This window comes from Hippopotamus amphibius, chromosome 5 (genome assembly GCF_030028045.1).
Source record: "Hippopotamus amphibius kiboko isolate mHipAmp2 chromosome 5, mHipAmp2.hap2, whole genome shotgun sequence".
Lineage (NCBI taxonomy): Eukaryota > Metazoa > Chordata > Mammalia > Artiodactyla > Hippopotamidae > Hippopotamus > Hippopotamus amphibius.
Window position 1 is genome coordinate 36,397,303 of NC_080190.1, and position 26,669 is coordinate 36,423,971.

Below are 26,669 nucleotides of genomic sequence, written 5' to 3' on the forward strand. Positions count from 1 at the left end.
ACATACAACTGTCCTAACTCATTAGAAGAAAGCAAACCCTAACATGGGTAGCAAATAATGAGAGGAATGAAAGTCTGATGAATCCTCTAAGTTTTTCATGAATATACATTTGCCTCCATTCTTCCATTCTGGCTGCAACTAAGTATCAGAAAAGATGCAGACTTTGGCCAGCTAGCCAGACAGACTGAGGTTAAATCCATATGAAAACTTTTAATACCTGCTTACACAGAGGTCATCTCATAGAATGTTAACCATCAGCTCTTTCTCTCTGCATCTTTTCTCGTCTTTTATTACTTCTGGCCAGTGTTTCCTAAGTGTCATTTGGGCAATCAATTAACTGGTTTACTACAGACAATTCGATTTAAAAAAAGGTGATAAAAACTTTGATCACAAACATTTCATAAACTGAAAAGATTAATTATGACTTTCAAGGAAGTTCTTTTAGGTTCTTAACTGTTCTGTCCCAAAGGTCACACATGCTTTACAAGGACAGTTAAGAAGGACTGTTTGTTTTAGCTAAGAAACTTTGACATTGTGAGTTGTTTACACTGGTTAAATATATATTTTGTTGTTCCTATCAATGTGTTAAATCCCCAATTTAGGAAAATGAATTAATACCTCAAAAGTGTTCATTGAAGAGTAAAAGTGATAAAAACACATTTGATTCAGAATGTCATAAATGATAAATGGTATGATCTTATAGAGGGAAAACAGTAGGATCTTACAATGGGCTATGACCAGTGAATTACAAGTTATTAGTTTGCACTGGGGGACCCCCTTGTTCCCATCAAAGTATAACACATTTCTAAACTGGAACTGAAACATTATAAAAGAGGGCTAAGAAGCCACTGGAGCATTCATATAATTTTCAACCACTCTAGTAAACCAATCAAAACCTGCATTATGAATTTTGAAAGCAAAGATTAAAAACTGCAAAGGAACTAACTTATTTTAACAAAAACAGGTATAACTATGGTCAGCTGCAAAATTAATTACAAATATGCTCAGAAAGAAAACAATCTACTGGTATATTTCTGTATCAGATGACACCACTGGACATTATATAATAGGTGTGGTATCCAGTGAGTAAGAACAGATACTATAACACATGTATGCTCTTAAATATTTTGTTTCATGGCTACAAGAAACCACTAGTATTCAGAGTATGAATCAATTATATACATAATATGTAAATCATGAAATACAATTTCAATTCTCATTATCAATGAAAACATGCTTTAGAGAAGGGATTTTCCTTTAACCAACAATTATCTTTGAACCTTGACTTGAAAATGTACACTAGGATCAATATGGCCAAAGCACTAGTCATATGTGTAGCAAGGAAGAGCACAGCACCTGAAAGTCAATTCACACATGGTTTCATTTACAGACAACAGCTGGCATTTGACAGTAGGTCTTCTATTGAGTCTGGTAAAGCTTGCATGGAAAATTGTGAATGTAATATTCAAACTGCAGCCCCTGAGCAGGTATCTTCAGCATGTTATGTCAGGAAAAAAGAAGCAAATACAACACTCTGCTTTTCTATCCTGTCAGGAGGAAAGATGCTAACAAAAACTATTTAAATGAAGGATATAAATTTTTTTTTCCCATGACACTAATAAGGTCAGTAAAAAATTTCTGTCATTATCTGTGGCTTACTCAAGTGGCAGATCTACATGAAATACAGTGTAGTGAATAGCTTGAACCTATTATATGAGGGTGAAATAACAATTCTTTAGGATAAAATACAAAGACCCAATCATGATACACATAGCTTAACCAAAGAGTGTGACTTTTCCAACATCTAGCCATTTTCTTGCTGTAGAATGAAATCAGTGTCTTATTATTAGTATACTTTAAAAATGTATTCAATTACCACGCTAGACCTAAAAACGTATTTCCCTAGAACTGAAATACAACCCACTGCCATCTTCCAAACTGAAATACTCAGCTTCATTGCTGAGTGCCATACATTTGTCAACTCAGTGCTTCATCGGACATTGTAGGTAGTTTTCAGTGAGAATTCTTGCAATAATTTTTGTATCCATCCACCTGCATATCTACAACATCTAAAAGAATCATCCTATACTTGCTGCTATTCCCAACAACCTATAGTTGAAAAGTGGGATTAGCTGAAAAGTGGGATTAATCAGATACCTGATTTAGCAGAACTAAAAAGCAGGAAAAGAAACAGTTAAATAGGAAACCACAGCTTTGACTTTAGTGAGCCAGATATCAATGTGGTGAAAGACTGCAGCAAAATTGCTTTTCATGTTTAAAGACCCATAAATGTGGTCCACATATTCTAAATGTCTGAGAAATACTACTTTCTCTACTACACTATTTTTCTTTCATAGAAAGCTATCACTTCTTCCTATGCATTATGGTAGAGAAATATAGACAATTATAGAAATTTTGTTTGCCCTTATTATTAATCTTCTCACATTATAAAGTCACTTCATCATCTGCATTTATGTTGCCTTATTTAAAAAAAAAAGGTCTGATTTCAATATATATAGCACCTAGAAAAAACATATCTTAATAATTATTTCCAATTTCTCCTTAAACCCTATTCCTCCACAAAGTCATTTTCTCCTTCTGACCTTCCCAAAACCCAAACTGCTTTCATATATCTCTTGATTATAGTCAAGGGTGATATTAAAAATGTTTCACAACTGGTATGGTATAAACACCAAAGAGAAAGACACCAGTTCATGATTATATGGCTGTAATGTAACATGCTAACTAAATATCAGCCTTAGTTACAGCTTCCTTTAAACAGTCTGCTACCACTTATTTCAACGCTAGCCTCATTCTCAAAAACCACTGGTTATTCCTTGCCTTGCTAATTCACAGAAAAAGCAAAGCAGTTTTCATGAAAGACAGCCATATAAACTGGATTCCAAAGATGAGTTTAACACTGTCTTTTATGAAATATTGAATTTCCCTACTTTTCTTCCTTAATAGAAGAATTAAAGAAGAACTAAGTATTAGAAAGAACGCAGTATTGTTTTCCTTCTCCCACATCAATGGTTTCCAGAGAACAAGGCTCTTTAGTCAGCTTTTTATAGTTTTGTCACTTGATTTTATCCACACAATTAGATGTCCAAGTTCTTTATCCACTCAACAATATGAAAACATTTAATACATAGACAAAAGGATAAATTTGGGGATATATTAAGGATAATGTAAACTGTTAGCAAAACAAATAAATATCTGACACTTAGAGAGAAAACAACAGAAATGGTATAGAGAAATTCACAAAAAAGCAAAGTGATAAGTAACTTAAAAAGAAACCTAGGATCATAGAGTCATATATAATAACATGATATATATCTTTGTGTTGGTTTTAAGGTTCTTCTTACCCAACTTTGGAAAAACTATTAAGTATTCAGCATTGCACTGAGGACATGCCACTCTGGCTGTACTGTTTCCTCTTTGTTTTTCATCCACCCAGCGCTGTAGACAAGCCTGGTGAACCCATTTTGTAGATCCTCTGCATCTGCATGGTCTCACCCATTCAGCTGTTCTATCATCTTCATCAGTGGCAAAACACACCCAGCAACTTCTGTAAATTAAAAGAGAAAATAATGACATTATCATTAACACCCCAGCCTCCTCCTCACTGCAGCTCTCACTTAATGGGATGAGCCTACTATGCTATGTTATAAAAACTTTAATTCTATATTAAAAGACTGAGGAGAAAAACCACCAACGCATTTCCACTAGAGTAGTTTCTTCTTTTTGTTCTTCCTTGTATTCTTCTACAGAATTTTGTGTTTTCTGAATTTTGTTTTTATGTAACTTCCTCCATCTTTCTAGTAATTCTGCACTTTCTCTAATGAATCAGAGACAAACCTCAAGGTGCTTTTATAAGACCTAATAATTCTTTGAGGAGAGGCAAGTATAGGAATATGTGAAATTCAGGGTATCTCCCACTTCAACAACATTAACCTCTTAACCTCTTGAACTTGAAAAACTAAAGTATTACACAAATGATTTCATATATGGTCTCATTCAATTTTCAACTGAGAGAGAGAAAAAAACCCCACTCATTTCTCTTTCTGGTAAAGTATGACTATAAGAGAGAAAGATGATTAAATTGAAAAGCACAAAGGGAAAAGGAGATGAAGACAGGATAAATTGTTTTAGGACAGTGGTATGATAAATTTGGGCCTGTATGTTTCCATTATATGTATGCTTGGTTTTCCTTTTTTGTGGGAATTAAATTCTAGTTATTATATTTGAAATCTAGAAGTCTCAAGTCTGGAATGACTATATTAAAATTCTATTGAGATTTTTTAAAAATTAATTAATTTTTAATTGTTGGGTCTTCGTTGCTGCCAGCAGGCTTCCTCTAGTTGTGGCGAGTGTGGGCTACACTTCGTTGTGGTGCATGGGCTTTTCATTGCAGTGGCTTCTCTTGTCGCAGAGCATGGCCTCTAGGCACGTGGGCTTCAGTAGTTGTGGCACTCAGGCTCAGTAGTTGTGGCACATGGGCTTAGTTGCTCCGCGACATATGGGATCTTCCCAGACCAGGGCTCGAACCTGTGTCCCCTGCACTGGCAGCAGGATTCTTAACCACTTCGCCACCAGGGAAGTCTGAGATGGTTAATTTTTAAACATTCTCCCATCTGGCTTTTGAGGGTACTTTATGAACTCTAATTTGTTCTTGTGGAATTAGGTTGCAATGCCTTATTTTTTTCCTCCCAATTAACACAAGTTTTGACACCAATTTCCATTAAGGCAAATACAATTTAACTCAATGACACCATTCACTCCCCTCTACTACTGGTAAAGTTTGTACAATAGGAAACAACTGCTAATTAAAGCTTGTCACCTACTGTGCACTTTTCACTTAATTAGATAAGTGGCTTTTGTTAGAACTAGCTTAACTATGCTCAGTGGGAAAGATTATATAGTCAGGTACTATAGATGCGTGAGGTCTCCAGTCTGTAGAAACAACATGAATTTTAATTGTGTGTGCCAGTTAAAACTTCTCAATTAGAATAGGGGGGAAAAACCCCTAAACTGAATACATGGCAACAAAATCCAAAATTGTACTTTTACTCAGCTTTCAAATTTAGCCAGATTTCATATGACCTACCTAGGTAAAAACTGGAGGTAGGTATTTCTGTAGCATTTGTTAGAGCATGCTTGACCCTCTGACCCACTTCAGCCAAGCTGTCTGGGCCCTCATGCTATTTTATGGTTATCCAAAAATGCCTCCTCCTCCACATTCTTATTTTTTTAAATTTTATTGTGGTAAAATATACATAACATAAAATTTACTACTTTAACCATCTGTAAGACTACAATTCAGTAGCACTAAGTCATTCACACTGTCAACCATCACGACTATCCATGATTTGACTGGGTTTCAACAGTTTTTTTTTCATAAAATTTCAATTGACAAGTATAGAACAAATAAACCAGTTATTTGAGGTGTTAGTATATATTTTTCCCATAACCAAGGTAATTTTGTAAATATATTTGTATACCTCTGGGAAATGAAATGTATTATTTCAGTAACAAAATACAGGCATAATATCTAGAAACTAGATTTCTAGGTTCTTATAAGTTTTCCATATCAACAATGGAACATGTATGTAGCTAAGCACAGGTAGACCAGCATAATTAATCAGTATTAAGGTGAACTGAATCTTGAATGAAGCCAATTTCCAGTCATCAGGAAAAAAAAAAAGTAAAGAACCTTAATATTAGGTTGAACCAAATGAAACTGCCAATATTTGTCTGTTTTTAACTTACATAAATGGCAGTTTCATATAACAATCTAATGGAAATATCTGTATAGCTACAAACCCCATAAATTATGGATAAGTTTATTTTTCCCCAACATTTAATATGAAAAATTTCAAACTTTTGAAAAAAGTTTGGTGAACTGTTTGGTGAATACCGGTATTCCTAACACCTAGATTCTACAATTCTTATCATTTTGCTACATATGTGCTTTACTACATAATCCTTCATCAATCTATCTTATTTTTTAATGCATTTCAAAGTTTCAGACATTAGTGTACTTCACCCCTAAACACTTTTAGAGTTTTACTTTTTAGAAGGCACTTGGCTAACATTTAAAAGAGGCACTTGCGGATTTTTTTTTTTCTAATTTCACAGCTATGGTAGATATGGTAGTTGAACAATGATTTACAGTGAAAACTTATTAAACCTAATTGGAAGCATTAATACCCATAACCTGGTTTTTATTGTTTGATTCATAGTATACAGCTTACAAATTTGGATTTTGAAGCTAATGCTTATTAGATGTTAACTGAAATTACCCTATAGAGAAGATATTAAAAGAACCCTTATTGATAACAATACTCTCAAAAAGTTCGCTGATTTTCAACACCTATCAACTTACCACATCCATTTTCTATTTATTTTAATTGCTAAAACAGTACATCTTATGATAGTCATCTGCGATCAAACAGTATTGCCCACAATACATAAATTTCCGATAATACAACCAAATTACTTCATCTAAAAATTATAACTTAGATACAAATATTATATGAAATGAAGACTTCTAATAGTACAAAACCAGCAAGCAACTAAAAATTACAGAAACTGCCAGCAACATTTACTGAGCATTCACTGATTCTATGTAGTTTCACTGGTTCCGTGTGGTTGCACAAAAAATAAATGGAAGATTATACCTATCTGGAAAACCCTATAATTTAATTGGGGCTACATCCAGTAGATAAAAGAGATTTAAGGTTCCAGTGAAATTACTGTAGGTATATCCATTATAAGAAGAGGAAGGATCCATTTGCATAGATCAGAAAAAGCTTCAGGGAGAAGTGATAGCCGAAATTAGCAGGGGCAAGTGATTTTATTACAGGGATTCTCAAAACAAAGGTCTTGGGACTAGTAGTTCAGGATCACTAGGGAACTTGCAAATTCTCTGGCTCCACTCCAGATCTAGTAAATAAAAAACTCTAGAGCAAGAGGGCCTACAAATCTGTGTTTTAACAACCCTCAAGGTGATCCTGATATTCAATAGTTTGGGAACTGCTGGTGTAGAAAAATGGCGGTTAAAAAAAAGCAAACAGGTTAGAGAAGGCAAACTGTGTGAAAGGGATAATTGCTTTACTTAAGGTAGAAATAATTGATTCTGATAACTAAATTATTTTATTTTTTTATAAATTTATTTATTTATTTAATTGGCTGTGTTTGGTCTTCATTGCTGCACACGGGCTTCTCTAGTTCCTGAGAGCAGGGGCCTACTCTGTGGTGTGTGGGCTCCTCACTGTGGTGGCCTCTCTTGTTGTGGAGCATGGGTTCTAGGTGCATGGGCTTCAGTAGTTGTGGCATATGGGCTCAACAGTTGTGGCACATGGGCTCAATAGTTGTGGCTCACGGGCTTTGTTGCTCCTTGGCATGTAGTATCTTCCTGGGGCAGGGATCAAACCTGTATACCCTGCAGTGGCAGGCAGATTCTTAACCACTGCACCACTTAGGAAGCCACTAAATAATTTTAATGTAAATAACAGTACAGAAAATGTTAAGTTCTAAAGAATTTATTAACTGATTTACTACCTTACTAGGTACATGAATTTAATCTATGCAATATGGAAAGAATATTAGTCTGTGAAATAAGGGCCAGGTACATGGGAAATTAAAGCATATAAAAATGGCCACATGAATGTTTTTAGGCAGACAGCATATAAGACATGAGGGGAGGGAACAAAGTATGTATAGGAATTTTTTCTTCCCTCATTAAAAAACAAAAAAACAAAAAACTTGTAATAGGCTGAGCAGGAATATCACCTAAGAAGGTCTTATAATTATGCTTTCCCTCTTTGCTTCCCCATACCCTACTCCCTCCTTGATGCAATCTATTTCAGCCATTTATTCTCCAATTCCACACCTCCTTCCATTTAAGGAGAAAAGAGGTTGTTTGAAAATGATGGGTTTATAGCTCCTCAAGATCTTAGAACAGAGGAGAGAGTAGAAGCTTGTGGTTGAATGTACAGCACGATTTCTCTTTTTAGGAACAAAAAGTATACCACACCTTTTAAGGAAAACCACTCTTCCCTCCAACATCAGCCATGTATGTGTTTATTTAGGCATTTAGTCCCACATCCCCAGCTCCAGGAAGAGTAATCCTTAGATTGGTTTAAGGGAGTATCCCATGTCCTAGATTACAGTGATTGGGAGGCTGGGCCCACAAAGCTGGTTTTATTAGAGTGAACTTCAGAATTTTTGCTGGGGAAGTTGGTACACAAACTTTCTTTTCCACTGGGCTTGAAGGCAGGAAAAGTGTGAAGCTAAATGAGTGTGTGAGGCTCTGCTGACAAGAGAGCCACAATGTGGAGCCTAAAGAACCCAGAGGAAGCTGAAAGACAGAAACTGATGACTTTGTTTGAGACATGGATCAAGCTGTGCTTAAAGCTAAATATACCCTTGCACTGTTCACTTACATAAACCCACAGATTTCTTTTTTCTTTTGGTTTAACCAGTTTGGGGCAGATTCCTATCAGGTGCAACCCAAACAATCTTGTTATAGAGTCTGAGAAACTGGATGTAAGGGAATAGCCCCGAACAATCACATAATATAAACTCCTAAACAGCTTTTATAAGGACACACAGGGACTTCCCTGGTGGCCGCAGTGGTTAAGAATCCACCTGCCAATGCAGGGAACATGGGTTTGATCCCTGGTCCGGGAAGATCCCACGTGCCTCAGAGCAACTAAGCCCGTGTGCCACAACTACTGAGCCTGTGAGGCACAACTACTGAACCCACACACTGCAACTACTGAAGCCCATGCTCCACAACAAGAGAAGCCACCACAGTGAGACGCCCGCACACTGCAACAAAGAGCAGCCCCCGCTCACCACAACTAGAGAAAGCCCGCACGAAGCAACAAAACCCAATGTGGCCAAAAATAAGTAAATAATAAATAAAATTAAAAAAAAAGAAAAAAAATGACACAGTATTTTTTGTCAATAGTTTTGTTTCTGACTGACTGGAACTTGAGCAGAAAAGACTTAAATAAATCTAATTTCCACTCCAAGTACTCTGAGTCTTGCAAGTTTTTCCATTTCTCACACAGGGCAAAATATTCTCCTGATTCTGGCTACTGGATCAGGTCATTTCTTAGATAAAAACAGCCAACAAAGATAAAACCAAACATTTTGATATTAAAAATTCTTACTGACAATACTATAATATTTGCACTGCAAGATCAATTTAACTATAAGTTATTACATATTTTAATGTTACAGTTTATGGGATGGCAATTGTAATACCCTTAAAAGGTTAGAACTGGCTATTTGCCATTTCAAAGGACAAAGCCAAAAACTTTTCAAAGTCCACACCTAAGAAGAGGTTGTAATTTTTGACAAAATTCTAATTGTTTCTCTTTGAGTTATTTCCTCCCCTTGTTCTCTTCAATCATCCAATCTCTCAGAAAGCAGTGCTCAGTGTGAAGCACAAACATCATCTGAGAACTTGCTAGAAATGCAAATTTTCAGGTCCCATTCCAGACCCACAGAATCAGAAACCTGAGGATGGGATCCAATACTATATTTAAAATTTTTATTTATTTTAAATTTCTTTAAAAATTATTTTTTGTGTGTGTGGGAAAATATATAACAAAATTTGCCATCTTAACCATTTTTAAGTGTACAGTTCAGTGGTATTAAACACATTTACACTGTTGTCCTGCCATCACCACCACCCACCCCCATAACTCTTTTCATCTATAACTCTATACTTATTAAACAACTCCCCAAACTCCTCTCCCCCAAGCCCCTGAGAGCCACTCTTATACTTTCTGTCTTTATAATTGTGACTACTCTAAGTACCTCATATAAGTGGAATCATCCAGTATTTGTCTTTTTATGTCTTCAAGGTTCATACACATTATAGCATATTGCAGAATATCCTTCCTTTTTGAGGCTGAATACTATTACATTGTATGTGTATATACCAATTTTACTTGTCCATTCATGGGTCATAGATACTAGGGTTGCTTCCAAGTTTTAGCTATTGTGAATAATGCTGTTATGAACATGGGTGTACAAATATCCTGTTTTTAATTCTTTTTGGAATATACCCATAAGTGAAATTGCTGGATCATGTGGTAATTCTATTTTTAACTTTTTGAGGCATCACCAATGTGTATTTTATTCTTTAATTAACTAATTTATTTATTGGCTGCATTGGGTCTTTGTTGCTGCGAGAGGGCTTCCTCTACTTGTGGCGAGCTGGGGTTACTCTTCATTGTGGTGCATGGGCTTCTCAGTGCAGTGGCTTCTCTTGTTGCAGAGCACGGGCTCTAGGCATGCAGGCTTCAGTAGTTGTGGTGCATGGGCTCAGCAGTTGTGGCATGTGGGCTCTAGGGCACATGGGCTTCAGTAGTTGTGGCCCACGGGCTTAGTTGCTCTGCAGCAGGTGAGATCTTCCTGGCCAGGACTCAAACCCGTGTCCCCTGCATCGACAGGCAGATTCTTAACCACTGTGTCACCAAGGAATTCCCACCAACGTTGCATTTTAACTAACCCTTCAGGTGATTGTGATATCTAAAGTTTGAGAACCTCTGCTCTGGCTATTCTTTTCTTCCATATTTCTTCCCCTTGTAAGTTCCCCCAACTCACCATAACACAAAAATGAAATTTTATTTTACATTCAATGTAAACATTTTTAAGTTGTTTGGTTTTTAAATTAAATAGTAAGCAAAATGCTTGAGATCCTTTTATCTAAGGAAAAAAGCTAGCTAAATTTGGGGAAAAGATTTTGTGAGTTCAGGGTATCCTAACTGGTTAAAGAACCTGGGCTTTGGAGCCAGACTGCCTGAGTTCAAATTCCTGCTTACCACTTATTTTAGGTTTAATGACAATCTCTTTCAGAGTTTTTGTAATCCAGGGGTAGGTGGGTTATTTATTTATTTATTTATTTATTTATTTATTTATTTATTTATTTATTTATTTATTTATTTATTTATTTATTTATGGCTGCGTTGGGTCTTCGGTGCTGCATGTGGGCTTGTGGTGAGCGGGGGTTACCCTTTGTTGTGGTGTGCAGGCTTCTCATTGCAGTGGCTTCTCTTGTTGTTGAGCACGGGCTCCAGCCGTTGCGGAACATGGGCTCAGAGTTGTGGCTCACGGGCTTAGTTACTCCGAAGCATATGGGATCTTCCTAGACCAGGGATCGAACCCGTGTCCCCTACGTTGGCAGCAGATTCTTAACCACTGCGCCACCAGGGGAGTCCCTAACGCAGGGGGTACTTAATCTGGGGTCTATGAAAAATGTATGGGGTTGGTAAATTTGGATGGGGAAAAAAATTACACCTTTATTCTCACTAACCACTAAATAAAATTCAATTTTCTTTTAATGATGAATGTAAGCAAATCATAGTAATATTAGTATTGCAATTAGAAATTAGTACAGTGATCAGAAATTTTCATATTACAGCTGTGCAGATCCCAAAATAACATTTAACCCATCGCTAATTTGGAATATCAGGCCCACCAATAATAGACCTTGTATTTGTGTTAAAGGTCATATTACTATGTCAGATTTTTAATATTTTGATAGCTGTATTTCAATGTAATTGGGTCATTTCTGACACACACACACACATACATATTTTTTTATTGGAATATAATTGCTTTACACTCTTGTACCAGTTTTTGAGGTACACCAAGGTCAATTATCTGTATTTATACACATATCCCCATATTCCCTCCCTCCCTCGACTCTCCCCCACCCTCTCCATCCCAGTCATCTAAGGAATCATCCATCATCGAGTTGAACTCCCTTTGTTATACAGAAACTTCCCACTGGCTATCTATTTTACTGTTGGTAGTATATATATGTCTATGCTACTCTCTCACTTCGTCTCAGCTTCCCCTTCACCCCCCGCCGCCCCAAACCTCGAGTTCTCTAGTCCACTCTCTGCATCTGAGCTATATACTTTGTTTTATTCTTTCAAAACATTCTGCAGAGACCTAATTAAACTTCCAAAGGAATTCTCAACATGAAAAAGGCTTTATGTTAAAATTCTCTATTGTAGATCCCTCCTACACTGCTGGTGGGAATGTAAATTGGTGCAGACACTATGGAGAACAGTATAGAGGTTCCTCAAAAAAAAAAAAAAAAAAAAAGAGAGGACACATGACCCAGCAATCCCACTCCTGGGCATGTATCCAGACAAAACTATAACTCAAAAAGATATGTGTAAAAAGAAACAAACAAAAACATGTACCGCTATGTTCACAGTAGCACTGTTCACAATAGCCAAGACATGGAAGCAACCTAAACATCCAGCAACAGCTGAATGGATAAAGATATGGTGTGTACACACACACACACACACACATACACACACACACACACACACACACATGAATACTACTCAGCCATTAAAAAATGACATGATGCCATCTGCAGCAATATGGATGGACCTAGAGATTACCATACTAAGTGAAGTAAGTCAGAAAAAGACAAATACCATATGATGTCACATGTGGAATCTATATGACACAAACGAACTTATCTATGAAACAGAAACAGACTCATAGACATAGAGAACAGACTTGTGGGGGAGGGATGGATTGGGAGTTTGGGATGAGCAGGTGCAAACTAATATATATAGAATGGATAAACAACAAGGTCCTACTGTAGCACAGGGAACTATGTTCAGTGTCCTACGAGAAGCCATAGAGGAGAAGAATATGAAGGAGAATGTATGTAGGTGTGTAGCTGAGTCACTTTGCTGTACAGCAGAAATTAATGCAATATTCTAAATCAACTATACTTCAATAAAATAGATCAAAAAAAAAGATTCTCTACTGCAAAGGATTAAACACGTAATCATGAAACTGCTTAAGAACTGCCTGGTACATACATAACCATCAAATGAACCATAGCAATAATGGCACCGGTAGAGATGAGAAAGATGGTACCAACTTTACATCTATGCCTAGATTTCATAGATGCATTTTCTTACCTAAATTAGCACATAAATCACGTCTGCCTGGCACCCTGGTATTCAGTGGAAAAAGTCCTGGATTCCTAATCATCCTCCAGTTGTTCAGCAGGCCAACACCACTGCTTAAGATATTCATTCAAATCTTCATTTTCTTCCACCCTTCTTTTCCTTCCACTAGATTTTCTAAATACCGCCTGCTTGCTGATATACACATTCACAATTTACTTCCATACCTTTCCACCAGCCAGGCTGGGGCTCATTAGCTTACAAAGTAAAGGGAGATCTGGGAATTATCATGATTGGTTCAGAGATCAAAGAAAAAAATCACAATTATAATATGAAGACATGAAAAAAGAACTAGACAAATCTAAAGAATATTACTTATTCCTTAAAATAAATGTATGGCCTTACTGATACTGGTAATATCACTAATCTGTATGCATAACATGCCACTCTTTATATAAGAAAAAAATCAGCGCTTCCCTGGTGACACAGTGGTTAAGAATCTGCCTGCTAATGCAGAGGACACAGGTTTGAGCCCTGCTCCAGGAAGATCCCACATGCCACAGAGCAACTAAGCCCATGCACCAAAAAAAAAAAAAAAAAAAAAGAAAAGAAAAGAAAAGAAATCAGTCATTTACTTTTATGTGATTTTAAATTAAAATTATAACTTTTTTCCAATTATTGATATAAATCATTCTCAATAATAAAATTCACAAACAGTTCGAGGAATACATATCTAGTCGGCCTTAAATCTAAGAGTATTCAAGATCTCCTAAATTAACTTGAACTTACTTAGTACATTCACTATTTGATGACAGAAGAAATACATTTAAGGAACTTACAGTCTAGGTAAGGAACAAATATATGCATAGAAGGATATATAAAAACAACTATACAAAACATTCAGTGCTAAGAAATGCTGTTGGTGACCAAAGGTAATACAGAAATGTGATGATGACCATGAGAAACACAGGATGAAATAGCTGAGGTTTCAAGAAAAGGAAGAACTATAAATGAGATGACAATCAGGGAATGAAAAGAATAACGGTATCTGAGGTAAGAATAACAGCATAAATAAGCTTAGAGATAGAAATGAGCATATGGTCATGGACAATGAGAAAGCCAATGTAGTTGGAGCAGAAAGGTTTTAAAATAAAGCCAGAGGGACTTCCCTGGTGGCGCAGTGGTTAAGAATCCGCCTGCCAATACCCTCAGAGTGGGAAAAAATAATTGCCTATGAAACAACGGACAAAGGATTAACCTCCAAAATATACAAGCAGCTCATGAAGCTTAATACCAAAAAAGCAAATAACCCAATCCACAAATGGGCAGAAGACCTAAATAGACATTTCTCCAAAGAAGACATACAGATGGCCAACACACACATGAAAAGATGCTCCACATCACTAATCATCAGAGAAATGCAAGTCAAAGCCACAATGAGGTATCACCTCACACCAGTCAGAATGGCCATCATCACAAAGTCTGGAAACAACAAATGTTGGAGAGGGTGTGGAGAAAAAGGAACTCTCCTGCACTGTTGGTGGGACTGTAAATTGGTACAGCCACTATGGAAAACAATTTGGAGGTTCCTTAAAAAACTACAAATAGAACTACCATATGATCCAGTAATCCCACTCCTGGGCATATACCCAAAGAAAACCATAATCCCAAAAGAAACTTGTACCATAATGTTTATTGCAGCACTATTTACAATAGCCAGGACATGGAAGCAACCTAAATGCCCATCAACAAATGAATGGATACAGAAGATGTGGCATATATATACAATGGAATATTACTCAGCTATAAAAAGGGATGAGATGGAGCTATATGTAATCAGGTGGATAGAACTACAGTCTGTCATACAGAGTGAAGTAAGTCAGAAAGAGAAGGACAAATATTGTATGCTAACTCACATATACGGAATCTAAAAATGGTACTGTTGGACTCAGTGACCAGAACAAGGATGCAGATACAGAGAATGGACTGGAGAACTCGAGGTATGGGAGGGGGCAGGGGGTGAAGGAGAAACTGAGACGAAGCGAGAGAGTAACACAGACATATATATACTACCAACTGTAAAATAGTCAGTGGGAAGTTGTTGTATAACAAAGGTAGTCCAACTCGAGGATGGAAGATGCCTTTGAGGACTGGGGCAGGGAGGGTGGGGGGGGGGTTTGGGGGGGGGAGTCAAGGAAGGGAGGGAAGATGGGGATATGTGTATAAAAACGGATGATTGAACCTGGTGTACCCCCCCAAAAAATAAATAAATAAATAAATAAATTAAAAAAAAAGAATCCGCCTGCCAATGCAGGGGACACGGGTTCCATCCCTGGTCCTGGAAGATTCCACATGCCACAGAGCAACTAAGCCCGTGAGCCACAACTACTGAGCCCACGTACTACAGCTACTGAGCCTGTGTGCTGCAACACTGAAGCCCTCGCGCCTAGAGCCTGTGCTCTGCAACAAGAGAAGCCACCACAATGAGAAACCTGCACACCGCAACGAAGACCCAACACAGCCAAAAATAAATACGTAAAGCTAGATATTACAAACTAGTTGGGAAAGGGTGGATGACAAAGGTAACTTCATAGGGTTCATTTCTGACTAAACCAGTTTATATGATTAAGTTAATTATTTAAAATGTATGTGAGGAAAAAAGGGGAGGAAACTTTACTTATCAATGAATAGTTTCTCACTGGCACATAAATTAACTAAGCAAGATAGGTATGGTTATCTAATAGAACAGCTGGCTGTAAAGTCTGTCTTTGCAGACTCAGACTGCAGGTGTTTATCTTGGATTATTAGAAAGATCTGGAAAATCATAGGCTCCTGCCCTAGAGATCACTTTGATGAAAACTGGAATGTAGCAGAATAGAACAGTTCTAGAATACAGGAGTGAAAGCAATGAAACAAGCTTTAAATTGTCGCTGTTGTATTATATATGGTGCCTTACCCATGTATTTCCATGACTGTTCTAAGGAAAGAGAATACGTCCTTAATTCAGAAGATGCTTAGAGAACCATGATCTGGTTGATTCAAGGAATGCCTAAATTTAACAATGGAAAAAAGTGCAAACTGCTTGCTCTGTCTCAGGATTAAAAGTGTCACATCCCATGTATTCTTAAACAGGAACTATACCAAGAAGGCTAAAAATCCCTTTATATGTCTGTCCACCCAAGTGGAATGGAAGTTACAGTATCTGGATTCATCAAAGAGCTACCACAATTATACCACATTATGAAAGAGGGGAAGGGAAATATACCCCAATGAAAGCAATTATTTATTGGGCATATATTCATGCCATGCTCTTTGTCTCTGACTGTCAGAAACTCTGCAAACACAATTACTTCTGTCTTAAATAAGGAAACAAAAGCCCAGAAAGGTAAAACAGTCTGCCCAAGGTCTCATGGTTAAGTAGAAAGGCATGGATGCAACCTAGGCCTCAACTCTGAAACATGAGCTTTTTTGTAAATTATATCCCAATAAAGATTAAAACCAACCTCCCCTCCGGGCCACCCCCCCCCCCCGCCCCCCGCAAAAACAACCAAGAACATCAGCTTTTTTCACCGCACCATGCTGCCATATATGGATAGTGTATTTTGAAAAAATTTTCCATTTCTCATTTCTAAGGAAATTATAACCAATACAAGTAATTATGTGTTTCATTTTTGCTAGGGTACTTTTAAGCAGCCATAAGGAGCTTTCACTAGAGATCTAAACCCCTTCCAGTGTACTCCAATGTGCCATATAAATGTTACCATCTCTCATCTTACGAACTACCGCATGTAGAGTTGCTACATGAATCTGGAGAAGGGGGGAAATATTTCTGGCTGAAATGGTCAGAAAAGCTTTATAAATGAGGCAGAAACTAAACTGGGTGGGCTTGTAGAGTGGGTAGAATTTTGAAAGACAAGATGCTGAAAAGAACACAGGACAGTGAGCAAATCGGTTTGGCCTGAGCAAAAGACATACACTTTATGAATTCATTCTTAAATAGAAGCAAAGCTTTAAGAAGGTAGTTGGTGCCAGCCATATACTCACTGTCTTAAACATAACAGACAGCACAATTAATATGATTATGGAGAGTCTTGAAGGCTAGGTTAAAGAATTTGAACTTGGGGACTTCCCTGGTGGTCCAGTGATTAAGAATCTGCCTTCCAATGCAGGGGAGGCGGGTTTGATCCCTGGTCAGGGAACTAAGATCCCACATGCTTCAGGGAACTAAGCCTGTGCAGCAACTACTGAGACAGCACACTCTGGAGCCTGAGTGCAACTAGAGAGCCCACATGCCACAAGGAAAGATTCCGCATACCGCAACTAAGACCCAAAGCAGCCAAATAAATAAATAGATAAATAAATAAATGAAGAGGGACTTCCCTGGTGGTGCAGTGGATAAGACTCTGTGCTCCCAATGCAAGGGGCCTGGGTTCAATTCCTGGTCAGGGAACTATATCCCACATGCATGCCACAACTAAGAGTTCGCATGCCACGACAAAGGAGCCCCACCTGCTGCAACACCCCACCTGCTACAACTAAGACACGGCGCAACCAAATAAATATTAAAACAAACAAACAAAAAAAGAATCTGAACTTAAGCTAAGCAATGAATGGCTTCCCTGGGGGTGCAGTGGTTAAGAATCTGCCTGCCAATGCAGGGGACATGGGTTCGAGCCCTGGTGCTGGAAGATCGCACATGCCGCAGAGCAACTAAGCCAGTGCACCACAATTACTGAGCCTTCGCTCTAGAGCCTGCAAGCCACAACTACTGAGCCTGCATGCTGCAACTATTAAAGCCCACATGCCCAGAGCCTGTGCTCCACAACAACAGAAGCCACCGCAATGAGAAGCCCGAGCACAGAAACAAAGAGTAGCCCCCGCTCTCTGCAACTAGAGACTCTGCGCAGCAATGAAGACCCAATGCAGCCAAAATTTAAAAATAAATAAAAAATAAATAAATCTTTTTAAAAAAAGCAATTAAGAAATTACAGAAGGTTCTGAGCAAATGAAGTATTTTTTAAATTAATTAATTTAATTAATTAATTTTATTGGCTGTGTTGGGTCTTCGTTTCTCTAGTTGTAGCGAGCGGGGGCTACTCTTCATTGTGGTGCGCGGGCTTGTCGTTGCGGTGGCCTCTCGTTGCTGAGCATGGGCTCTAGGTGCAAGGGCTTCAGTAGTTGCGGCACATGGGCTCAGTAGTTGTGGCTCACAGGCTCTAGAGCGCAGGCTCAACAGTTGTGGTGCACGGGCTTAGTTGCTCTGTGGCATGTGGTATCTTCCTGGGGCAGGCATCGAACCCGTGTCCCCTGCATTGGCAGGCAGGTTCTTACCCACTGCACCACCTAGGAAGTCCCAAATGAGGTATTTTTAAAACAGTGCTTCAGCAAGATTATTCTAGGCACTGATATATAAATAGTGAAAAGACAGACCCCATGATTCAACAGTGTCTCCAATGTAAGTTCCCCTACTGCGGAAATGAGATAGGGAACAGTTTCTGTTCTCAGTGAACTTCCACTTGAATGCTCATGGTAGTGGTGGTAAAAATAAAGGGTATGTGTGGCAGGCTCTGAGACATGGGATAGTGCATTAAAAAAATCACAATAAGGGGCTTCCTAGGTGGTGCAGTGGTTGGGAATCTGCCTGCCAATGCAGAGGACATGAGTTCGATCCCTGCTCCAGGAAGATCCCACATGCCGCGGAGCAACTAAGCCCGTGTGCAAAAAAAAAAAAAAAAAATTACAATACACGGTGATGTACTATAATGAATGCATAAAGGTTCTATGGAAATACAGGAAGAAGTAACTCACTCTGCCTGAAGGAGCTGTGCAATACTTCATTCAAGGTGATACTTGAGCTGAATTCTAAAGATGGGTTGGAGTTAGCCAGGTGTCAAAAGGGAAAAAGTCATCTAAAGCAAAAATCAGAAGATGTATAGCAGGATATACTAAAGACAATGAAGTGCAGTGCAGAAGAGTATCATTAGGGTAGGTTGGGGCTAGATTTGATTAATAGAGCTAAACTTTTTCACCAGGATCTTGAAGGTTTAGAATTTATCCTATAGGTGATGCTGAGACTGATGGGTTTTAAAGCACGGAAATGACATGATTATAATTGTGCCTTGGCCAATTCTGGTACCATTCTGTTAAGTCAAACTGGAAAATTCTTGCACCACTCTGTAAGTCAAACTGGAAGAGAAAAACAAGTCAGAGAAAGAAATCTACAGCATTGACAAGCAAGTAGATTTGGAGGAAAAAAAGCAAAAAAGAAAAAAAGACGTAGGTTTTATGGCTGGTAGACTAGAAGAATGGTCCTATCAAAGACCAAAAATTGGGAAGTCAAGATGAGTAAAAGCCAGGGAAATAGCAGTAGTTTAGTTTTAGATACATTAAGGCGCTAGTAATACTGTGTATACACAAATGGAAATGTCTACTGGGCAGCTAGAAAGCAAACACTAATATATGGGAAAGAGGTCAGAAATAAAGACATACATCTGGGAGTCACTCAAAGGTGAAAGTGAGACAGTAAGCACGTATACTTTTCAGAGAAGAATGGTAAGTGCTGAGGATTGAACCATACTTAAGTGATCGAAGAGCGTAAAGGTAAGGTGATATACGAAAGGGGAAAAAAGTAAAAGACAAATAGTGTGGTAGACTAGAATACAGTTTCAAGAAGTCAGGGGGTGGTAGGCATCAGTTTCATCTCTATTACATATATGTCAAGGACACGAGGACAAAGAAAAAAAGTCATTAGGTTTACCACTTAGGAAATTATTGGTAACCTTTAGTATACTTTTAGTAGAGCTATAGATGAGAAAAGTGGATGGAAGTCAGATTATGAGAGAGAATAAGGAGAAAATAAGAATATAAGTGTCATAAACAGGAGAATGGATTAAGAAAGAAAAGAACGGTATGCTAATACAATGGATTATATATTCTCTTTAACTGCTGTATATCACAGAACTCAGTGTTTTAAAAAGTCAATTGTAGATTGATATATTTAAGTTTTAGAAACAAAAACAAAACTATGAATTATATATGGTATATATAAAAGCATTAAACAAAGACTAGAAGAACACAAACATTTATGATAGTGGTGTGGGGATGCAGAGAAGATATGGGACTGGGGATAGTGGCCGAAGGGGACTTTATCTGTAATGTTTCCACTTTTTACATAGAGATGGAAGCAAATATAACTAATTGCTAATGTTTTTTAATTCCAGGTATTGTTCTGTAAACATCAAAATGGGATAGTGATATGACTGAGGAAAAGATGCCACAGAGAATGAGAAGTTGCTTTAATGGACACTAGAGAAGGTTATGTAAATCAGAAGATGGTATAGCATGTTCCTATCAGAATACTCTACAACCTCTAAAAGGATGTACATATGTAGTTGATAACCCCCTGAGAGTGGGGATTCTAATTCACTTTGCCACTGCAGGAGGCAGGTTGGGAGCAGATTATTCTCCCTGCTTTTCTTCCCATCTGACTGTTCTGGGGACTCTGGCTATGGTCCTTGCGTAATCACCAGGTGCAAGTAAGTGATGAAAACAATCTCAACAAATTCCTGTTTAATGTGAAAGGGGTACACAAAAGTCAAGTTTCTCTCACCAGGCTTTAAACCTGAGGTCCATTCCTGCAGTTTGTTACAGTATTCTTTGTATTCTCTATACATTTAATTCTAACTTTGAGAAATAAAAAAGTGAGAAAGTGTAATGGTGATAGAGTAATATATAATAGACTTCTCCTTAAACAAGTATGGCAATGAAGGGAAGGAAGAGAAACTGACCAAGATTCAGAGAACTGACGTAAAAGGTTTGAATTTATGAATGGTTATAATTTTAGGGCAATAATTTGTGACCCTAAATCATTCATCATACTAGAAAACCACCCCCTTTCCCACCCTCTTTCTCAAACAATTTAAAAGGTTCAAATGGGGTTTCCCTGGTGGCACAGTGGTTAATAACCTGCCTGCCAATGCAGGGGACATGGGTTCGAGCCCTGGTCCAGGAAGATCCCACATGCTGTGCAGCAACTAAGCCCGTGCACCACTACTACTGAGCCTGCGCTCTAGAGCCCACAAGCCACAACTATTGAGCCCACGTGCCACAACTACGAAGCCCGAGAGCCCGAGCTCTACAACAAGAGAAGCTGCTGCAGTGAGAAGCCCGTGCACAACAAAGAATAGCCCCTGCTCACCACGACTAGAGAAAGCCCGCCTGTGTGCAGCAAGGAAGACCCAATACAGCCAATAAATAAATATTTAAAAAATATATATATAAAAGGTTCAAATGATAAATTTACATAAAACAGTTGCTTATTGTTTATAAAAATGAAAGGCAATCAAAATATATATTTATATATATTTTTTCCATCTATAAATGCTGCAATAATAAAATTTATCAAGATAAACAATTGCTAAACTAAATTTAGTTATTCACAAAGGACAAGGTAATTGAACTTCAGCTATTAGTAAGTTGCTATTAAGAAACCTTGAGAGACTAAGTGCATAAACTGAACATACCATCCATGTCACATAAATACAATCTTCATTTTATTTGACAGTTTATGGAACACGAACCTCACTAGAATTAAAGCTCCATATGAGCATTTTTGCTTACGTTCACTACCACCATACACTGCGGACCTAGAATGGTACCAGGCAAATGCATCAGTATTTATTGTCAATTCAATAAGTACAAATATTTAATAAGCACTAAAATATACCCAATTTTAACCTAGAAGTGAAAGAACAATATGTTATACACACTTCCTTAATCTTCTCAAGGATAGAACTTGCACTGAAGAAATAAACATATGGGCAAGTTTATGAGCTAAATTCTGTCCCTTAAAAACTGCGACCCAAAGACCAAGCTGGGGGGAAGCCAATTCGAAGCAAGAATTCTGGGTCACAACATGCTGACACATTTTAGTCTCTTGGGCCTGTCAGTATTCCTCAAATGAACCCATCAAGTATCTTTGTGTTCAACTTGCATGTAAGGCCAGCCCAGATTAAGATGATAATAGTAAAGATGAATGAGATGGGTGTGTGTGGACACTGCTTCACTGGTTGGTTACACTAGAATCTTAAATACCTTCTGGGTGCCTAACATATAAATAGCATTTTATTGTTTTATAAAGTGCTTACACGTGTTCTTCATTTATACAATCCTGTGAGGTAGGATATTACCATTTTATAAATGAGGATGCAGAACCACAGAATTTAAGTCCAAAGTCACATAGCTAGTAAGTGGCAAAATGAGAATTTCAAGATGTCTTCCCAGGCTTACCTCACTAAAATGTACTATCTCTTACCATGAAATAATCCCTTATGATTTAGGGTAGTGGGAATTCCCTGGTGGTCCAGTGATTAGGACTCCAAACTTCCACTGCAGGGGGCCCAGATTCAATTCCTGGTCAGGGAACAAAGATCCCCCACACCCACGCCAAAAGCTGAGTGGGGCAGCCAAAAAAAAAAGTGATTTCCAACCACAACAAACATCTGGAAAGCTTTTGAAAATATACATGCTCAGGCCCAATTCTCCAGAAATCTGTGAACTTTGGTTGTGGGCAGAGCTAGGCAACCATCCGTATTTTAAAATGCTCCTCAGGTGATTTCAACTCCTCAGGTTGCAAAATACTGACGTAGATAATAAAGATGTTTGAATGTCATCTTAAGGATCTACCTTGAGGTATGTCAAAAAGGTACAGAAGATGAAGGAAGCCAGTTTTATAGTCACCTGTTTCAGTATATGCAGCCAGAATTTCCAAGTTTCTGTTGAGATGTTTTGAATGCCTCGCTAGCCCTCCTTGGCTTTTTTACTTTTATAGAGTATAAAGCCAGATCAGTTTTTGGACACAAAAGCTTTTCTAAAAGTCGCCTACATAAAAGTGAAAGCAGGGACTTCCCTAGTAGTGCAGTGGTTAAGACTGAGTACTCCCAATGCAGGGGACCCAGTTCAATCACTAGTCAGGGAACTAGATCCCACATGCATGCCACAACTAAAAGTTCACATACCATAACTAAGGAGCCCATGTGCTGCAACTAAGACCTGGTGCAAATAAATAAATATTAAAAAATAAATAAAAGGGAGAGCAGCAGGCCCTCAGAGGGAGAAAAAAAAGTTAACTATAAAATACCCAGCACCAGAATAGGGTCTCACTTGATTGGAATTGGCCGTGGCAGAAAGTGGTCTCCTGTGCACATATTTCAATAGTCCTATATAATTTGCCAGTATGGTAAATTATAATTTACCTGGTGGGGAAAATGGCAGAAATTTCATGCATTTGCTCATTAAAGAAATATTTACTGATGACCTGCTTAGTACCAGGCTCTGTTGCAGGATTCAAAATAAACAATGATGAGTAAGTTTCTGCCTTCCAGGAGCTTGTAAACTACTTACATAAAAAGGGGTTACTCAATACAACTTGACCTAAGTGCTCTCTTCAAACAAGGGCTGGATTAATCACTGGATCGCCCCAACTGAAAAAAGTCAGTACCATGATTTCCATCAGCTTAGATGTTTCAAAATTCTAAACTCCAAAGGAAATGTCTGTCACTCTGGAAGAAGACCTACTCTTGAGTGACTGTGTTCTGGGTGTGATTCAAACAGCTTAACTGGGTATAATCTCATTTAAGGGAGGCGTTTCATTTAACAACCTTACAGTAGGACTTTTTCCCTCAGTACAAAGAGCCGTACCACACGCTAAACTGGGGGGCAAGAGGTCTACTTAAGAGTTGTAGGCAACCAACCATGTATTAGCCTGTAGCACTGGCTATGCCAGGAAGTTATGTCCTGGCTTAGGGGAACATGTGGAATAAGGGTCTCCAAAAACTGTGGTAGAACCCATGGCCTAGAATTTCAACAGCAGAGGGCGGTGCAGCCGATTTCACAGAGTTTTACCGACTGGAGCCCCCCAGGAACTTGCCCCACGATAAGACGGAACTTTCTCAGTGAACTCAACCAAGGGTAAAATACGCTAAGTGTCCAGGGTTGGACTTATGGCTGTCTTCCATAACCTCTACTCTCGTCTGACAGTTAAAGTCCCTTGCGGATACTCTTGACCTTATAGTTTGGGGTGGGGATGGGATGGGGGAGGAAGCAGGAATGAACTCAGCCTATCAGGCTTTCCAAAAGAATGCTCATCCTTGGTTTTTGGAAAGAGTATTAACATAGGAGGGGGATCACTCCCCAGGAAAATTAGCCTGGTTCTCCTTGCCAGTGACATCGCTGACAAACACGTTATAACACAGTTTGGGGGGAGGGGAGGAGGAGAGTAAGAAAAAGAAACATTCTCTGGGTTCACACGAGCCCCTCTCACTTCGCAAAGACGTTCGGGCAAAGCTAGACGCCACTCCTTGGCTAAGTTTCGCTTTAAGTCTACGCACCCAGGCCGCCCGCTCCGTCCTCCCCCAAGTATGGACTCCAAACTTTCTGCCCCTCGCCTGGCCCTCAGGCCGTGGTACTCCTCCCGGCACGCCGGGCTCCGCTCCGAAGAGCCCCGAGGCCGGGCGCGGCAGGGCCGGAGCGAGGGTCTGCGGCTCGCGTCCTCCTCTAGGGCTGCCCGTACCTGTCCAGCATCTGCTGTAGGGCTTGGTCCGGCATCTTCGGCGGAGCCGGCGCACTCGCCTCCCCAGTGGGCCCGGTCAGGGCCGGGCCCAGGGACAATAGCACTGAGAGGCGGCGGAGTAGGCCTCAGTTCGGCGGCAGCCGCGAACCCGCCACCCAACCTCCCGGGGCGGCTCCGCGAGCCCGGCGGTGGTGGTGCGCGGCCCGCGGGCGTCCGGAGGAGGCGGTGGGGAGCGAGGAGGAGGAGCTTAGGGCGGGGAGGCGGCGATCGCGGCCCGGGATCCTTCCCGTCGGCCCGGGGTTCCGGTCCATGGACCGCGGGCGCCAAGTTGCTGCCGGCGGAGGAGCTACCTCTATGAGGTAAGAGTCACCGCCTCCGTGCGCGCCGGGGTCACGACGCAAGGCCGCCCAGAGCAGCCTGGGAGATGTAGTCCTCGGACCGTCCCCGCTAGAGGCTGCACAGCCCGCCCCGACCACCGCCGCCGCGCCCGCCGCCGCCCGCCCGGCGCCCTCCCGTTTCCTTCCTCCTGGGGGAAAAATGTCCTGCGGGCCGCTTTCCAGGAAGCAGCAGGATGTGCCGCTCCACTGTCAGTAGCATCAAGGTCAGCCCTCCCTGTCTGTTTCTTTTCTCTCAGCTCTTGTGCTCAGGTGGGACCAAGCCAGGTGAGGGGTGGGAGCTGAAGGGCCATTTCTCAGCGGGGTCCCCAGTCCCGGCGGCGGCGTCGGGGCGGGCCGTGGCGGGGGTGGGGGTGGCAGAAGCGCCTTCTGAAGCCCTCGGCGCTGGGGCGAGCCTCTGGCGCGTCTGAACCCATTTTGGGGAGTTATACAACCCCCGCAAGGGTTCGGATGCTCTAGTGCGTGAGGTTATTTCTGAGGGGTCGGGAGGGCAGGGGCTGCCTTGACCAGATGGTTCTCACCCGAACCTCTCACTGTATGTTTGCCTGGAGCGGGGCGGGGAGGGGGGAGAGGCGCGGGATGGGGTGAGGAGAGATTATTCCCTCCCTCTGTAGGAACCTTTTAAAATGTGCCTGGGCTTTCAAGGGCTCGCCAGCAGTCTCCAAATGGAACATGTTCGTGAATAAACAGCTCTTGCTTACTCAGCTGTGGGTTGTCAGGGGTGTTTGTTTCTCTCTCTGCTGCTGGTCACTGTTAACCATTTCTAGTCGCCTTGACACCTCCAAGCAGGTGGATGTGTGTGTGCGGGAGATCAAAGGAGAAAAATCATAATTCGCTCGTTGGGTTATTCTCTGACGCTCTAGGGACAGCTTTGGCGGGAGGAAAAGAGCTGTTGGCTAAAAGGAATGCGTCTTTTGGACGACCTGTGGCGTTCTCTAGTGCTGTGATTGGTAGGATGTCCGGTAGTTTTCCCCTGAGTATGCCTAATTTCTGCCGCAAGATGTTTGATTTTTCTTTAAATTAAAATGTGTTTTTTAAGCTCTTTTTTTACGTAGAATTTTACAATCAGCTCTTAATTATCTGCTTAAAGTCGGCTTGAACTAGGGGACTGCATCGCCAGGAAGAAAAACGAAAATAACCTGTGACCAGAAGTTTATTTGGCCTCCAGTTTCTGAAAGATGCTTTTTAAAAAGCTTTGGGAATTTACATGACTAATTATAATTAATGTTTCACCTTTTCCTCAGGAAATGAAAAGCAGGCCCCTGACAGGGGAGGGAAATAAGTAATTTAATTAGGGTGTTTGATATTTTAAATCCCCATTTATTGCCACTCGTACTAAGCCTTCCCTTACTGTGTATTTATCTCTTAAGCAGCTGTCAGCCACAAGGAGGTTGATACATACATGCTGCTCAAAAAATAGAATTCGATTCTAGCATATTGATTAAATAGGTTAGGGCAGACTCCATTTAATTTTGTGATTTACACTAAAAGGAGTTCTCACCTCATCTTAGAATTTCTATTTGAGCCCCAAATTGGAAAGTAATAGCAAAATACAGTTCTATTGATAGCAAAGTGGTGTGCAGATTAACCTTAGTTTTTCTTAATGGTTTTATTAACCTTTTATTAACCACTCCCTTCCAGACTGAGTCTCCAGAGTCACCATCCCCTCCTCTCCCGCTCCTGCCTCTACCCTGCTCCTGCCTGTACCCTGCCTGCCCCAACCTTATTATTTTTTAA

The 26,669-nt window shown here is 39.8% G+C and overlaps 2 protein-coding genes across 2 annotated transcripts in view; one reads left to right on the forward strand and one right to left on the reverse strand.

Annotated features, from left to right (window-relative positions):
• MARCHF5 (membrane associated ring-CH-type finger 5) overlaps positions 1 to 24,898 on the reverse strand; it is a 62,226-nt gene extending 37,328 nt beyond the window's left edge. The window contains exons 1-2 of the mRNA XM_057735724.1: positions 24,538 to 24,898; positions 3,366 to 3,568 (exon numbers count right to left, since the gene is read on the reverse strand). Of these exons, the coding sequence (XP_057591707.1) occupies positions 3,366 to 3,568; positions 24,538 to 24,572 (238 nt within the window). The 5' untranslated portion in view covers positions 24,573 to 24,898. The remainder of the gene's footprint in view (positions 1 to 3,365; positions 3,569 to 24,537) is intronic.
• Positions 24,899 to 25,011: 113 nt separating this feature from the next.
• The window catches only part of CPEB3 (cytoplasmic polyadenylation element binding protein 3), a 176,580-nt gene continuing 174,922 nt past the window's right edge, over positions 25,012 to 26,669 (forward strand). Inside the window, exon 1 of the mRNA XM_057736335.1 lies at positions 25,012 to 25,138. The gene's annotated coding sequence lies outside the window, so the exon portion shown is untranslated. The remainder of the gene's footprint in view (positions 25,139 to 26,669) is intronic.